Source organism: Tachypleus tridentatus, chromosome 7 (assembly GCF_004210375.1).
Source record: "Tachypleus tridentatus isolate NWPU-2018 chromosome 7, ASM421037v1, whole genome shotgun sequence".
NCBI lineage: Eukaryota > Metazoa > Arthropoda > Merostomata > Xiphosura > Limulidae > Tachypleus > Tachypleus tridentatus.
In genome coordinates, this window is record NC_134831.1 from 32,956,505 (window position 1) to 32,973,263 (window position 16,759).

A 16,759-nucleotide genomic window follows, 5' to 3' on the forward strand; every position below is an offset into this window, starting at 1 on the left:
ATTTATTTCAGAAATGCCCTATCAGTACGTTACATTTCTTTACCAAAGATGTTTATTAAATATGCTTGTTCTTCAGATCATATTTTTTTATGGAGAGGCCCGGCATGGCCAGGCGGTTAAGGCACTCGACTCATAATCTGAGGGTCGTGGGTTCAAATCCCCGTCACACCAAACATGCTCGCCCTTTCAGCCGTGGGGGAGTTCTAATGTGTCGGTCAATCCCACTATTCGTTGGTAAAAGAGTAGTCCAAGAATTGGCGGTGGGTGGTGATGACTAAATGCCCTCCTCTAGTCTTGCACTGCTAAATTAGGCACGGCTAGCGCAGATAGCCCTCGAGTAGCTTTGCGCGAAATTCAAAACAAACGAAACCAATATTTATGAAGAAAAAAAAGAATATTTTAAGAAACATTTCCACAGTATACTCATTAGACACTGCAGTAACTGACGGAGTCATGCGGAAGTATATTGGTAACTTATAAAATTTAAAAAAAAAAGATTTTGTCAATCCACCCTTCTTATGAGTCCCCCGCTCGTACAGCGGTAAATCTACGGATTTCCAACGCTAAAATCAGGGGCTCGATTACCCTCGGTAAACTCAACAGATAGCCCGAGGTGGCTTTGTTATAAGAAAACATAAACACATACACCTTCTTACGTTTCTCTTTACAAATATTGAAATACATTTTTTACTCAGTTGGCTACTCTCTCTATTAACGATATTTTCAGTAGTAATCCCAATAATACATCACAGGTTCGGATAATTTTCGTGATTTAAACTTGTCCTAAATATATATATATATATACATGTATATATTAAGCAAAGAATTGAAAACTCTTTAAAATAAATATATACCAATAACTGTTTGTGTTTCTATTCTCCATCTGCAGTGTGTACATACATTTATTATTAAAATAAAATAAAATTCTTGTTAAACTTATTTCTATATCAGTTATAGTGTACTAACTAATCATGAACCATAAAACAGGATCCTAGACCCTGCTAATCGCAATATTTATATATAATGCTAATACTGTAAGATACATTAATTGTAAATAGATGATAAATCAGCACCGCATAACAATAATGAAATTAAGATAAATCAAAACGATTTATAATAGACGTAAATTTTAATTTTAACTTCGCAGTTATTTGAATGTCGATATGTATCAAATTTGTTAGATTTGCCAACAAGACTGATACACACAATTTTATTTCTTAACACAAATATATTTTAATATATGCACAACAATATCATATATAATAACGGTTATTACTGATATTGGATTATATACAAGGGTTGTACAGACTTACACTCTATATATCTGGTCTGGAACTGAATCTTTTATCGACGTTCACGGAGAGTAAATTAATTCTTTGTCGATACAACTTTACACTTCTCTTGATCGTGAACTAGCATGAAGCATTCATAAGTTTTCATCGACGACAGTATATATAATGTCTTCGTAGAAATATTAACATCCGAAGTAATTCACTGGAATTGAACGGTTCGTAAAATTCGAAATTTATACACGTTCTTGGACAAATTCTGTAATTTTCTGATTAATAAGCCTTAATCACAATTATAGCTTCTAAGATCTAAGATCTATAGCATTCTGAATGTAGCTGACCATTAATAATAATACTGTCTCTTGACGAGTTGGTTTTTATGCAGTTTAAGGCGAGATTCTATAGCATTCAACAATGTTCGAAAACACACTAGCATTTTGATAGAACAAGTATTGTTGATTCTTACGCTCAAGAATCTTCTACAAATTTAGAGAGCAGGTTGGACTTGCACAATACACATCCAACAATATATGTCCATATTTGCAATAAATTATTGTCTTAAAGTTCCGTAAGATGTAGATGTGTGGCCAGGTGACGTATAATGATGAAATCTCAGCAAAGGTACACACAGCTAAGAAGACTTGGCCACGTTTCAAATAACAGTTCCCATTTAATTGGTTTTGAAAGACTACACATACATGCCTGCTTTCAGTGTATAAATAAAACAATGTAAGGGAACAGCCTTCACATCGGAGCCAGGTCATCTTTTTGTTCTACTTCTGTCAGTTAAGGTTCTACTGTATAAACGTCACTAGTCCAAAAGTAACCACGAGGAAGCACCATGATTGCCGGCAGGTCGTGGAACCAATTTTGAACGCTTGTACAAGAAAGCTCGTAATGCGTTAAAAGCAGTGTTCTAAAACAAACAAAAAATATACGCTTTTGTTTCCAAGTAACAGTTGTCAAAGCTCACACCCTTAAGACTTTCATGTTTGCAATTAATTACAAAAAGCTATTGTTGTTTGCCCTTTTTCTAAAGCGTCAAATCAATTTCACTTTTTCTATGCATTATAAATAAATTCATAGTACAAAGACTATACAAACCGTGATTTTGTGTGATTTCTTTATCCATTAGAAATGTGTTTAAAATATTTTGTATTTGGTGAACGTTGTGCTAGTACAGGGTTTTCTGCAGCAACAAAGCTGCCACACTTACAAGTGAAAGACACTAAATAGTTCTGCCATTGATTTTTCGCAAAGAACAAAAACTTATTCCTACATTTAAAAAATTAAAAAAAGTTTCATACCAAGAAATTATTACAAAGTCACTACCTGGTAGATTTAATTAGAAACGCTATTTCTGAATGTATTCAAGTGGTTTCTGTGTAAATGTGTAAAGAGTCAACTGTTGTGTCTTAAAGTAAAACTACAACAAAGTGTAAATAAGGAAGATGGAAAGCAGTTTTTAAATATATTACTTCGTTATAAACAAAATGTGGCACAAAATATATGTTTACAAAATATAAATACAAAAATTCCCACAATACTGGCCGGTTAAAATGATGTTGTCTGTACATTTACATTCCCAAAAATAAAAACATACAATTTTTATATGTTTAGTTGTCATACATATAGAAATAAATTTGAATGGTTTATTACAAATTGTGATTCAAAATAGTACATATCAGTTTCTCTTGTTCAGAACTAAATTTCATGAGACAATTAAAAAAACAAATATTTTTAAATCTTAAACTACTAAACGTAGACAATTCATTTTAATGAAAACAAATGGTATAGACGATTTCTATGTTTAAAGAAAACAAAGTCATTATATGCGTAAAGAATCCGAAAGTACTTTCATATGATTCAGGGTAACAACACATTTTATCTAAACACGGACACTTCTTTATCTTTAGGATAACGACATATATTTACATCTTAATGAACATGAAAACAAAAATATTTGCGAATTATAGTAAGCAAAACAAATCTAAGAAAACTCCAAATATTACATCCTAATTCTGGGTAACGAATGTACGTTTCATCAAAAGTGACAGTTATCTCGCTGATTCAAAAATAATAGATACATTTATTTAAAATTTAAAATTGTCTTTAAAAATAACAGATGTTTTTATTTACAACTTACGGTTATTTCATTGTATTTAAAAATATGTGTATTTACAACTCACGGTTATTTAATTGGCTTTACAAAAATACAAAATTATTTATTTAGAATTTCGGTTATTTTAGTTGCTTTTAAGATATAAAAATGTATTTATTTACAACTTACGATTATTTAAATTGTCTTTAAAACACAAGTTAATTTTTTACAACTTACAGTTATTTTAGTCACTCTTAAGGACATAAAAATATATTTACTTACAACTTAAGAGTTATTTTAATTGCTTTTAAGGACATAAATTTATTCCTCTACAACTTAGGATTATTTCAGTTGCTCTTAAGAACATAACAAATGTATTTATTTATAGCTGACGGTTATTTTATTTGCCTATAAAGACGTAACAAATGTATTTATTTACAGATTAGTTATTTCATGTGCTTTTTAAGGACATAACAAATGTATTTGTTTACAAATTATGGTTATTTTAGTTGCCTCTAAGGACATAACAAATTATTTGTTTACTATTAATTTTATTTCTTTGTGGAACAACGTTAAAATATAAAATCGATTTCTTAGTGAAATTCAACATGGACTAAACAGGTTTTTCACGTTCCAGTTCGTCCTGTGATCGACCCATTTTCCTTTCCAAGAAACATCCAGGAAGGTATGCGGGCGAGACTGGTGTGTACGGTGATCAAAGGCGATCCACCGCTAAGCATTCAGTGGTACAAGGACGGCCAACCGTTACACCAAGGATTGAATGGGAAAAGAACAAAAGATGAGTTTTCAAGCGATTTGTTTTTTTCTAACGTTCAAACTCATCACAACGGAAACTATACTTGCAAGGTCAGCAATGCAGCAGCGTCTGTGAGTCACAGTGCCGTACTGGTGGTGGACGGTGAGTTGACACTGTTCTAGCGTTCACCTGAGAAAGTGTTCCGTTTCAATGTGATGTTAATACACAATTAAATGTGTTATTTAAATATTTAAAGTTAAATATCATTCTGAATATTATTTTAGTTTATCATATTGCTTCATTAAACTGAATACAAGATCAATCTAATCTTTAATAAATAACATTCACGTTTAGTTTCGGTTTTAGTGTCCTAGAGTTTAAAACAAGCATTCTGCAAGCAATCCTTCTAATCATTCCTTATTGATTTCCTGGTAACGAAATTCAGTTGCTGTTAGTTATTTTTAGACCATTTATTTATTGTTTTTTTTTTTTTGTAATTTCTTATTCCTAGTTGTTTACACTGACCTTTCATCTTACGGCTTGATCAAGTTACTTGTTGTAGAGCGGGTAACGAGTTATTTGTGCTCTACCCACTGCACATATCGAATCCCGATTTTTAGCTTTATAGACTAGAAGACTTGGTTACATTTTATTTATAGCAGTTGTAAAACTTAATCTTGTTAAAAGTAGATTGGGTCAAAGGTCAAAGTTAACGACATAGTCATGCCATGTTTTGTGGAATTTTTATAAAGGAAATCAATATAAATAGTGGTGTTTTTCATTCCTAAATGCTAATTTAATTTTAATGGGTGCAAATAATTTAAATGAATCTTAACAAAGTTAAAAGATTGTCCAATTTTCAAGTATTTCGAGTGTTTCACGTTCATTTAAATAGCACGAATCCATTAAATTAACGCAAAAGTCGACATATAACAAAAGTGACGTTGGATTACGTTATGGACAAGACACAGCTTAAATAATCATCGATTAAGCACTAGTTTAATGAATTATTTCGGACTGTATGTCAACCTAATATTAAGCAGAAGTTCATTTATATATTGTTCTAATGGGTGTGTCCTATTTTAATGACTTTGAAAGAAGCGGTACCTTTAAAAATCTTCCTACAGTTTCTAAAATAAAGTATTGGCATAAATTGAAAAATTTGTTGCTTTTCAATTTGTTCTGTATGACAGAACCTGTCACCGCAGCTAGGAAACGTTTCACATGGCATTTTTCGATAAATAATAATAGTTTGCTTGTGGAGAAGTTAAGCGTAAAGCAACACAACGGGCTATATGTGCTCTGCCCACCACGGGTACCGAAACCCGCGTTTTAGAGTTGAAAGTCCGCAGACATACCGCTGTGCCACTGGGGGACTTAGACCCATTGAGACCATCCCTCACAAACAAGCAGACTGCCCTCGAGCGAGAGACTTATCAGAGTAGTTTATGTTGATCACAATTTTTGTGGCCTTTATGTAAACCACATTAAACACACAAAGTAGAATCTTTGACGTCATCCAACGAAATAATTTGTTCTGGCTACAAAAAAAAGTGTACAAACTCCTATGTTCATGTTGTGGATTCAACCAGAAATTTTAATTGGTAATACACACACACTTTCATTATTTTATCTCTACCGTAATACAGTTTAGTTTGAATTTCCTTTGATGTTTATTCTTTTTTCTTAGAGCTCTCCATGCTATCTGTATCCTCGAGTTCTCTATATTTTCTTTCTCTTCGGTTGATTTATAACATTAGTCTTGCCAGATCTCTTTTGTTTGCCTTCTCCAAATCCCGTTCTCTCATCTATTACTTGAAAGCCCATTAAATTAATAACCACCCCGAGCAAGATTTATCTCTTCTACAGAAAAACCATATATTTGGAGTACTTTCATCATCACTCATTATTATTATTGTTATAATAATTTATTGGTTAGTCTCTGTTTGTTTGGAATTATAGACGTATCTTTCTGTCCTCTCTTTTTGTTTCTTTTAATTTGCTAGCATCTGACGACTAAAGTAATTTTGTAGTTACACACTGCACATACACAATTTTAATCTAACTTCTTTTTAGAGGGAAAACTAGAAATATTAAATGAAATTCAGGGAAAAATTGTTAAACAAAAATTACTAAAATAAACAACCGTTTGGATATTCACAAGATGAAAATCACCTTTCCATGGAACTAGTCACGTACAGAATTCTAATTATTAATTAATTAATCAATTCTAATTATTTGCTTTTAAGAACTCCTCGGTCTGACCTCAATCTACCCTTTATAAACCCTTATGAATTTGTTCTTCTGAGAATTAATATTTTCTTCTGAAAAAAAATATCAAACATAAAAACACTTTCCTTTAGAATATTTATAAATCGTAACGACCGTAATGAACTTGGTAAATTTTTTTAAAATTCTAATAAGAAATTTGAAAAATACTTGTCAAATTTTCATTCACATTTTACGTTTTAAGTTTGTCATTTTCTCCCTAGTAAACATTGTATCGCGCTCGCTCGCGTGCACACACACATTTACAAGTATTCACTGAGAAATTCCACGTCCTGGCTCTGTGATTTGAGAAATTTTTCTTGAGCTACATTGCAAAATAAAGAAAATAAAGGCTAACCATTTGAATTTTTCCCAGAATTTTGAAAAACTGTTCTGAAAGTAGAATATTATTTCTTGAATTTGACCTCAAGTGTTAAGTGAATGATTGAATTTCACGAGATGGAGGTTTGGAGATATAAATTGAACAGTTTTTCTTTAAAGTACAGTCCATCTTCCCTTAACAATTTCATATCAGTAGAAGTCCCAAATAAATTAAAATTCTCAAACAACTCTATCTACGGGAAGGCAGACTTCTTCAACAGAGGATCAAATTCCATCCCGATGGAAACCTGTATGAATGGCTTAAACCATGAATTAGGCTCTAACGAATTATATTTACTCTTTAAGTATCAAGTGGTAGTGTTTTCTGGTAGTACGTTTCCTGGGGTTTTGTTTAGTAAAGAACAAACAAGTTATTAATCAGGAATTCCAGCTACTGAGTTTATAAACAATGGCAAAATGATCATACAATTGTACGTTTTTATCAAAGTGTATTCATATTTCCTACATTGCTTGTCAACATTTAAACTTTTAGGGGTCCTGTTAATAAATGCATTTAACTGGTGAAAAAGCCCTCCAGTAACACAGTGGTATGTCTGCGGACTTACATCGCTAAAAACCGGGTCTCAATACGCATGGTGGGCAGCGCACAGATAGCCCTTTTGTGCAACTTTGTGCTTAATTCCAAACAAACAGGTGGTGAAAAATATATCTGCATAATGAGTACGTTACTTATGTTACATTTTGACAGCTCTTGTTTGATAACAGAATTTTAACACCTGCCTTCCTTAAAAACTCTTTTAAGATGTTTTAGTAATGCACTTCTTACGAGGTTCACATTAATAAGTTAAAAAAATATAGGTAACTGGAACGTTTTATGCGAAACAACAAATAAACATTTTATGTAAAATGTGGGAAAATCACTAGTATAACGTGACGTTTGTTGGAAAGTCCTCACTTTTAATAAGAGGGATGAAATACAGTTCATTTTACTGCATCTGACATTTCTTGGAACAGCTGAGTGGAGTTTCTGTAATGTTATGTACTTGTGCTATCTCATCAATTTATGGCAGTCATCGACATTTTCATCTATAAGGTGAAACACTGTAGATTCACAAATTAAGTTTATACGTATCCAATCAATATTTGCTGGGAAAGAGGATGTGGAAGTTTTGTAGCCATATGTGTCAGTGTCATCTTGTTTTAGTAGAAATTATATACGTTCATCAACAGAAGAAGGTAGTCGAACTGGTACAATTAAGTAACAGAAGACATATAGACTGTAAATTTCGTTGGTCAATCCTACAATAACTAACGTATTAATTTTTATCTTGGCAGTGAGTATAAGTAGAAACTCAAACACTTTTGTCCTACAAAACCATTGATTTGTTTATTTGTTTTGTTTTAAATTTCGCGCAAAGCTACTCGAGGGCTATCTGCGCTAGCCATCCCTAATTTAGCAGTGCAAGACTAGACAGTCATCACCACCCACCGCCAACTCTTGGGTTACTCTTTTACCAACGAATAGTGGGATTGACCGTCACATTATAACGCCCCCCACGGCTGAAAAGGGCGAGCATGTTTGGTGCGACCGGGATTCGAACTTGCGACCCTCAGATTACGAGTCGAACGCCTTAACCCACCTGGCCATGCCGGGCCTACGCGACGTGTTGAAATGAATGAATTACCACAACTTTCTCCTCATACCTTCCATAAAAACACTGCTCTTCTATAGTTGTTGTAAGCCCTAATCTGACTTGTCAGTTAAACAGTAACTTTGACTTCGGTATCTACTACCACATTTTTAAACAAACCTTAAAATAGTATGATATCAGTTTTAGCCTGGCAGAAAATATTGGTCGAGACAAATTACAATTCGTCCGATACTCACTTATAGACCACTTTATAATAATAAAGGTGTGCCAACATTCAGAAAGTTACTGGAACGATAAATCTATTTTGGCTTTTATGATAACAAACTCCAAATGCTCGTTTCCTTTTGTAAATAAATCGCCTGTCTTTGCTCACTAAATAACACTACCTTTGTACCTGATGCTATAAAATTGACTGTATAATGTGGTTTGTTTGGTTTCTTTGGAATTGCGCACAAAGCTACTCGAGCCGTCCCTAATTTAACAGTGTAAGATTAAAGGGAAGGCAGCTATTCATCACCACCAACTCTTTAATCAACGAATAGTGATATTGACCATCGAATTATAACGCCCCCATGTTTGGTGTGACGGGGATGCGAACCTGTAATTACGAGGCGAGTGCCTTAACCACCTGTCCATGCCGTATGAAGTGAATCTCTCATTTTAACTTCATAAACCATCAAACCGCTAATCCACGGATGGTGAATAATATATGTAACAATTTTTTCATCATTATTAAATAAATCACATGTAAACTAGTTACAGTAAATTAAAATTAATTACTAAACATAGAAATGTAAACAATGATCAGCACATTTTAGGAATTGCCATTAGGAAAAGATTTCAACAAAATGTTGAACTTTGGGAACTAGGCTTAAGAAACGACTATAAATTAGCATACTTCAAAATTTGTCTTTATGAAAGGAATGTCAGCAAACTTTAGGAAATAACGATCAACAGACTTCATGAACTACCTATAGAATCATAGAAAATAATCATATGTTAGCAAAACTGCTAGGCCTGGCATGGCCAAACGCGTAAGGCGTGCGACTCGTAATCCGAGGGTCGCGGGTTCGCGCCCGCGTCGCGCTAAACATGCTCGCCCTCCCAGCCGTGGGGGCGTATAATGTGACGGTCGATCCCACTATTCGTTAGTAAAAGAGTAGCCCAAGAGTTGGCGGTGGGTGGTGATGACTAACTGCCTTCCCTCTATTCTTACACTGCTAAATTAGGGACGGCTAGCACAGATAGCCCTCGAGTAGCTTTGTGCGAAATTAAAAAAACAACAAAGCAAAACTGCTCTTAATAAAAAATGTGTACGTTAGAAAACTTCAGAAACGGTTCTGAGGAATAAAATTGAAATTTTTCAATTGGATGGCATGTCAGCTTCACGTTGGCTCAATTTTCAGGAAATGTAATCGCAGATGGACGTAGAAGTACCTACAAGGACTATCTTTGAGCCAAATAACTGGGTTGTTTGTAATTTATGTAATGCGCATATAGCTGAAAGTCCGAAGTGTGTTCAGCGAAATCAACTCTTTGAACGTCCAACCCTTCGATCCCGGCACGCCAAACACCTGGTCACGTTCTCTTTTGGAATCAGGCATAAATATTAGTCGTATTTTTTAATGTTACCGTTTCATAATGTTTTACCGATATATATGATTGGTTTGTTATCACATGATGTTACATCATCGGTCAACGGAGAACGCGTTTTTATGTATCTATTGTCAGTGGAGATGAGTACAAAGAAGTTTCATTAAGAATGCATGATCTAGTGGTATATGTTCATTTTATTACTTAAGTAAAATGGTGAGTTTTGGTATTTTGTGATAAATAACATGCACGATCTAATGGTATATGTTATTTCTTACTAAGTTAAAGTGGTGATGTTTTTGTATTCTATATAAACATTAGCCTATCAATTTATCAAAAAACGTCTGCAAGTAACTGAATTTGTCTAATTGTTCGTAATTGAGTACAAAGCTTCACAATGAGCTATCTGTGCTGTGTCCACTACGGGTATCAAAACTATACTTAACTTCAAAGGGCCTGGCATGGCCAAGTTGGTTAAGGCGTTCGACTCGTGATCTGAGAGTCGCGGGTTCGAATCCCCGTCTCACCAAACATGCTCGCCCTTTCTGCCTTGGGAGCGTTATAATGTGACGGCCAATCCCACTATTCGTTAGTAAAAGAATAATCATTTTTACTCTAACAATGTTTTATACAAAAAAAAAAAGATTAAGAGTAATGTAAAATTCTTTGGTCCACATCACAGACTTTATCATAATAAACAATGGAACTATCGCTCCCCTGAAAACACATGACGCTCATTTCTGAGATAATCTTTCACCAAATATGTTCACCCTTTCATGCGCGGGGGAGTTGAAATGTAACGGTCAATCTTACTGTTCGATGGTAAAAGAGTAGCCCAAGATTTGGCAGTGGGTGGTAATGACTAGCTCCATTTTCTGTAGTATTTCACTGCTAAATTAGTATTTGCTATTGAAGCTTTACGTGAAATTCAAACCAAACCAAACTAAGATAATCCATGGGTCATCTTGTAATTTGATAAGGAGAAACTTTCGTTTGAAATAGTTTAGGTCGTTCATGGGCATGTAGTGTTTTTCATTTTTTCTTTACACTTTACCTATAACACATTATACCATCCTAATTTCTGTTTCTGTTACAAGATATTAGTTAAAAGTATAAACACACCAAAAATAAATTATTTTTGATACACAGATTAGTAGGTAGTTGTAATAAGTTGTATAATTTGAAGGTTATTAAGAATGAACTCTTCATTTCACTACGAGTAAGAACAACTCATTAGAAAGGAGCATCTAATAACTTCCATGTTGGAATATATATGTATCTGAAGTACTGATTATTAATCTTTTAATATAGGTTTCCACAGAAAAGTACTAGCCTTAATACTACAACAAGAAAATATTCACATTAAAAATACAGTTTCAAACATAGGCTTTTCTTCGGTATTTACAGTACCACCGAAGTGGGATGTGGAGCCCAGAGACACAGCAGTTGTTGCTGGTCAGAACGTCAGAATAGACTGCCTTGCCAGTGGTTTTCCCTCACCGGTGGTAACGTGGGAGCGGAAATCTGGTAATGAATAACGAAAAACTTGCATGCTGTTTAGTTAATATAGATATACACACACAGTGTGGCACAATCTATTGAATATCACCCCAAACAAAAATCCATAAAGATTCATATAGAAAAATAACCACTGTATATGCAACAACCATTTATTTATCTCAGTACAAAATTTTGTATAAAAGCATTTTCGTCACAAGCACACAACTTCACTAGAACTATACGTGAAGGTTTGATAACATCTCTATTGATGTATATATTTATAAATATAGTACTGAAAATACCGAGTTCTTAAAAAAAAAACTTATTATTTAAATAAGAGGTACCACTTTTGATTTATAAAACATTACTCTTTATATCAGCACAGTCCAAACACTTTTCACATGCAGTACTTCCATTTTTCAAAAAATGTTCATTTCTTCTAAATTTTTCAATAAGATTTGAATACTACGATTAGTAATTCCTAATACAAACAGTCGCCTTTAGGGTGGCATTTTTGCTTGCATTTGTAACATTCCATACCGTTTTTATGTGAAATGTAAAAAAAGGTTGGAAACTTCTACTGAATAGACTATCTAAAACTAGTATGAAACTTAATTTTTACAGAGTGTCATTACAAATTTACTTAAAACTACAGGGTGTCATATGTATAACATTCAACACTATAATTTTACTTATGTGAACACAACTAGAAGCTTTCGATTTTTTGTTTTAATCAAAGCTCTAGAAAAGTAAGCAAAACATAATTGTTATCATAGGGCCCAAGCAGAAGAAAATGCTTCGATGATGGAATCCAAATAATTCTTTTACATTTTTTAAATTTATCTCAATAAAATAGTGTAAACCACTACTGAAACAGTATCTACATAACCTATACAACTACAGTATTGCAACATATACAGTACAGCAACTCTACTGCAGTGCATACAGTGTAAATATTACAGAAAAATACAACAATGTATATATTTTCAATGCAAACACTACAGTTAGAATATTGTACTCTTAATAGTTTCAATGTAACTTCTGCTGAAGTAGAGGATATTGAAAAAGATAACAAGGAGATTAAATCAGCATGGGTCTCTGTTGCAAGTTATATGGATAAATTGTCCTCTATTGGAATCTGTTATAGTTCAGCTGATCACATTCTAATGAGTTAAAGAATGCATTTGCTAATGAGGTTTCAATCATGATGGATTTTAAGCATACTGATTGTGAAATTTAGTATTAAACAGTAAAATAAGTTCTTCAAAACTGCACAGTTTTAAAATGATACAGCTCTTGGCCATGTAATATTTTTCCAAAGGTATTAAAAATGATGAAGCTCCTAGGCCAGATAACATTTCTCCAAGGGTATTAAAAGAGGTTAAAATGAAAGGTTAAAAATAATATAACTCCTGGCCAGATAATATTCTTCCAAGAGTGTTAAAAGAGGTCAAGGATAAGTAAGCTTCTTACTAAGAGTTTGTGAGTCATTTAGTAGTGGGTGAGTAAGTACCAGAAGAATGAAAGCTGGCTAATATTACACCTATTTTTAAAGAAAGTGTCAAGCATTGTACAGTTAATTATAAGTCAGTTTGTCTTACTAATTGGTCATAAACCTTAAAATTTTGTGTCAGAAACCTTTTTTTCTTTCTTCGAGGATACCACAGCTTCATTGCAGAGGTGTTGATGAGTGGGAACTTGCTATACCCAAAGGTTTTTAACAAAAAGCCATACATATAAAAGACTATTCATAGTAACAAAAACTGTGTATGTAAAGATGAGATAGTTCAATCAATCAATGATTAGTAGAGAGGAAGCAGAGGATTATAATAAATGCAGTTTAGTTAAGCTGGATTAATCCAGAAAGTGTGGACCATCTGAACTCCAGGCTGGAACCCATACTCTTTATGATAAATATTAACAATATTAGTTAGGGGGGTGGTCAACAGACTTGTGAAGTGATCAATAGATTGGTCAAGTTTGCTGATAATGTTAAAGTAGTGGGTGTATATAATTGCATGGAGAATGTTGTCATTTTGCAGAGGGATGGGAACTATGTAGTGAATTGGGCAAATAAATGGTAAATGACTTTTAACTATGCTAAGTGAAAGGTAATCCAGTGCATTCTCTATTATATCTTGACAAAATGAAAAAAAAGATGAGGATCTCATACTTATCAATTTATTTTGAAGTCTAACTCTAATTATAGCTATAAAAACCCACAATTTTCTTATATTACCCATGGATCACACAAAATCTTATTCTGTAATGTGTAACTTCTAACATATAAAGCTTCTTCCCAGACTAGACTGCACAATTATTCAATGAAATTGGTTTTCCCAGGAAGTTTTTTACTTTCCCTAGACTTTTGTTTTTTTCTTAGGGAGTTGGCATTTTGGAAGAAAGAAGTTGTGACGTAAACACAATTGCTCATGTATATACATGCCATTTAACTATGTTGAGTGAAAGGTAATGCAGTGCATTCTCTATTATATCTTGACACTGTTTGATTAAGGCATGATGCTGGATCTGTAATAAACCATTATCTGGTCATAGTCTTTCTAAACTCATAAAACACGGTCAATATGAACAACCTGTATGAAGTACTTGACAAACATGGGATATGATTGAGGTGTTTAATATTGTTAAGGGAATTCACAGTGTTGGTGTATCTTCTCTCTCATACTTAATGGTGAAAATAATAAGACTAATGAACAAAAATATAAATTTTGGCAGCTTTATTTTTCTAATAGGGTAGTTGACCTTTGGAACTGGTTGCATTCAGATGTAGTGAATGCAGTAAACTTAAGAGATGTTAAGGAAAAGCTTGATAAATGTTTTGATGAAAAATATTGGCTTTGATATTTTAATTAAGTTTATTTTAGTGGATGGAATGGTCTAGACAGACCATTAGATAATCTCCATAGAAAATATAACCTGCAATGATAGTAATTAAATTTTTAGACACAGGATAATTAGTGTAATCTCTCCAAGCAGATTAAACCATGTTGTTAGTGATTAAGTGTTTAAATGTATGATAATTAGTGTAATCTCTCCAAGCAGATTAAACCATGTTGTTAGTTATTAAGTGTTTAAATGTATGATAATTGGTGTAATCTCTACAGGCAGATTAACCCTGTGTTTAATGTGATTAAGTGTTTAAATGTATAATAATTATAATTATTGTAATCTCTTCAGGCAGATTAACCTGCACTGATAGTGATTAAGTGTTTAAATGTATGGTAATTGGTGTAACTTCTACAGACAGATTAACCATCATTAATAGTGATAAGGTGTTTGAATGCATAGTAATCAGTGTAATCTCTACAGATCAGTGCAGTGAAACTTTAAAAAATTAGAGGAGCATGCTATGGATATTTATAAAAATGAATAGTTTCTACTTGGTATAATGGTATAAAATAAGATTCTACAAATTTGTGATAGACTGCAGTTTTAACTTTGTATGATGTTATAAAACAGAACTCTGATAGACTATTTTTTACACTGTTGAACAGAAAATCTTCATGCAGCAGTTCTCAAATCTACTGTTTAAAGTGTCAAGGTAACTGTAACACATAACAACATTATATATCAATCACTTGTTTCCTGTAGGAAACATTCCTGGGCACTACTCTGCCATTGCTAGTGGGCCACATTATGAAGTATACCCCAATGGCTCCCTTCTCATCAAGGACACACAGCCAGAAGATGGAGGATTCTACTCATGCCAGGCCAACAATGGAATTGAATCGGGTTTAAGTAAAGTGGTCTTCCTTACTGTTCATGGTAAGATAGTTGACACAGTTGCTTATAAATAATTAGTTACATTATAAAAAATAAAATCATAAGAAAAATCTAACACCTACCAAGAACTTCTGTCCACCTATATACAACCACCAAAACTTACAAATGTAAATGTGTAAAAGATATTTAAGTAAAAGTTCATTTAAATGAAAAATGTGAAAGATAAATCCTTATTCCCTTAACTAGAGCTAGTCTTTTTTAACACTGAAGTGTGTTGAGAATTCACCAGAAACTCACTGCTGCTCCTGAATATCATGAAAAGTTGTTTAAGCAGTATACTATGGAATTTTTAGTTTACAAGTTTTTCATAAATGTCAAACAATTGCTAGGTTTTATGTTATAGTTGACAACTATATGTTAAGTAGGCAACTTCTGAATTCAAATAATAATCTATAAAATTTAGTTGACCTCTTATATTTAAAATATTGAATGGTAAATATATACAATATTTGTACATTTATCACAATATATTTGAAAAGTATTCTTTGTATAAATTATGATAGCATTTCAATACTTTTAACATTTTGAAAAATTATTATATCAGCTTAACTTAGGTTTAAAAAATGAGTAAAATACACTTTTATAAATATTAATACCAAGCCATTTTTGATAAAATCCAAAATAACATTTATTTTTGATAGGTAATGCTCATTTTTTGAAGAAATAATTTTATGTTATTCCTGTGGTAATTTGTGAAACTCATCTTTAGTAGCCACAATATTATCAGGGAAAAAAATTAAACATCCCTTTGAACACATAAATATGAAATCTTTATGTTACAGGAATTAACTTTTTTTTGCAAAAAAAGTTGTATTATAATTTTTAAGAAAAGGAAATGTTAATCGGACATTGATTTATTAAAACCTATCAAGAAATTACAAATAAATGGAGTTTAAAATAAACATACAAAAAAGAGGAAGAGTTTTCAACTTATTCCTTTATGTTGTCAACTTATTCCTTTATGCATAATAATTTATTGTGTTAGAAAACTTAGATTTTTTTAAATGAACAAAGACAAAAATGAAAATATTTGATTATTATATACAGAAATGCATTGCTGTCATGTTTTTTGATGGCAAACTATATTTGTCAGTTGAAAGAAGTATAAATTATTATTTATCTGTTTTACATACTAGTCAAAGTACAGACATTAATCAAATCTAGTCTACAAACAGCTGAGAGCTCCAGTATTAATACTGAAGCTTACTTTACATAAGATGCTGTTGAAAAACAGAATAAAAAAAAAAAGACTATGAACCTGATATAAAAAATTATGCACTAGAATATATGATACCTTACTTCTCTTATACACAAAAACAACTGTGGTAAGGTGAGAAAATTTGTACCTGTATTTTAGGTAGGTATGTCCAATGGCGTGTGTCATATTTTTGTTATTCACTATCCAACAGACAGCAGGTGATAGGCGAGTTCATTTGTGGGAAGAAAATGCAGT

General features: G+C 32.6%; 1 protein-coding gene across 4 annotated transcripts in view; it reads left to right on the forward strand.

Annotated features, from left to right (window-relative positions):
- The window catches only part of LOC143255389 (cell adhesion molecule Dscam1-like), a 201,551-nt gene that overhangs the window by 93,697 nt on the left and 91,095 nt on the right, over nucleotides 1–16,759 (forward strand). For all 4 annotated transcript variants that reach the window (XR_013030583.1, XM_076510968.1, XM_076510970.1 and 1 more), the window contains exons 11-13: nucleotides 4,028–4,309; nucleotides 11,410–11,529; nucleotides 15,115–15,288. Coding sequence is in view for 3 of the 4 variants with exons in the window: in XM_076510968.1 (XP_076367083.1) it covers nucleotides 4,028–4,309; nucleotides 11,410–11,529; nucleotides 15,115–15,288 (576 nt within the window). In the remaining variant the exon portion in view is untranslated. The remainder of the gene's footprint in view (nucleotides 1–4,027; nucleotides 4,310–11,409; nucleotides 11,530–15,114; nucleotides 15,289–16,759) is intronic.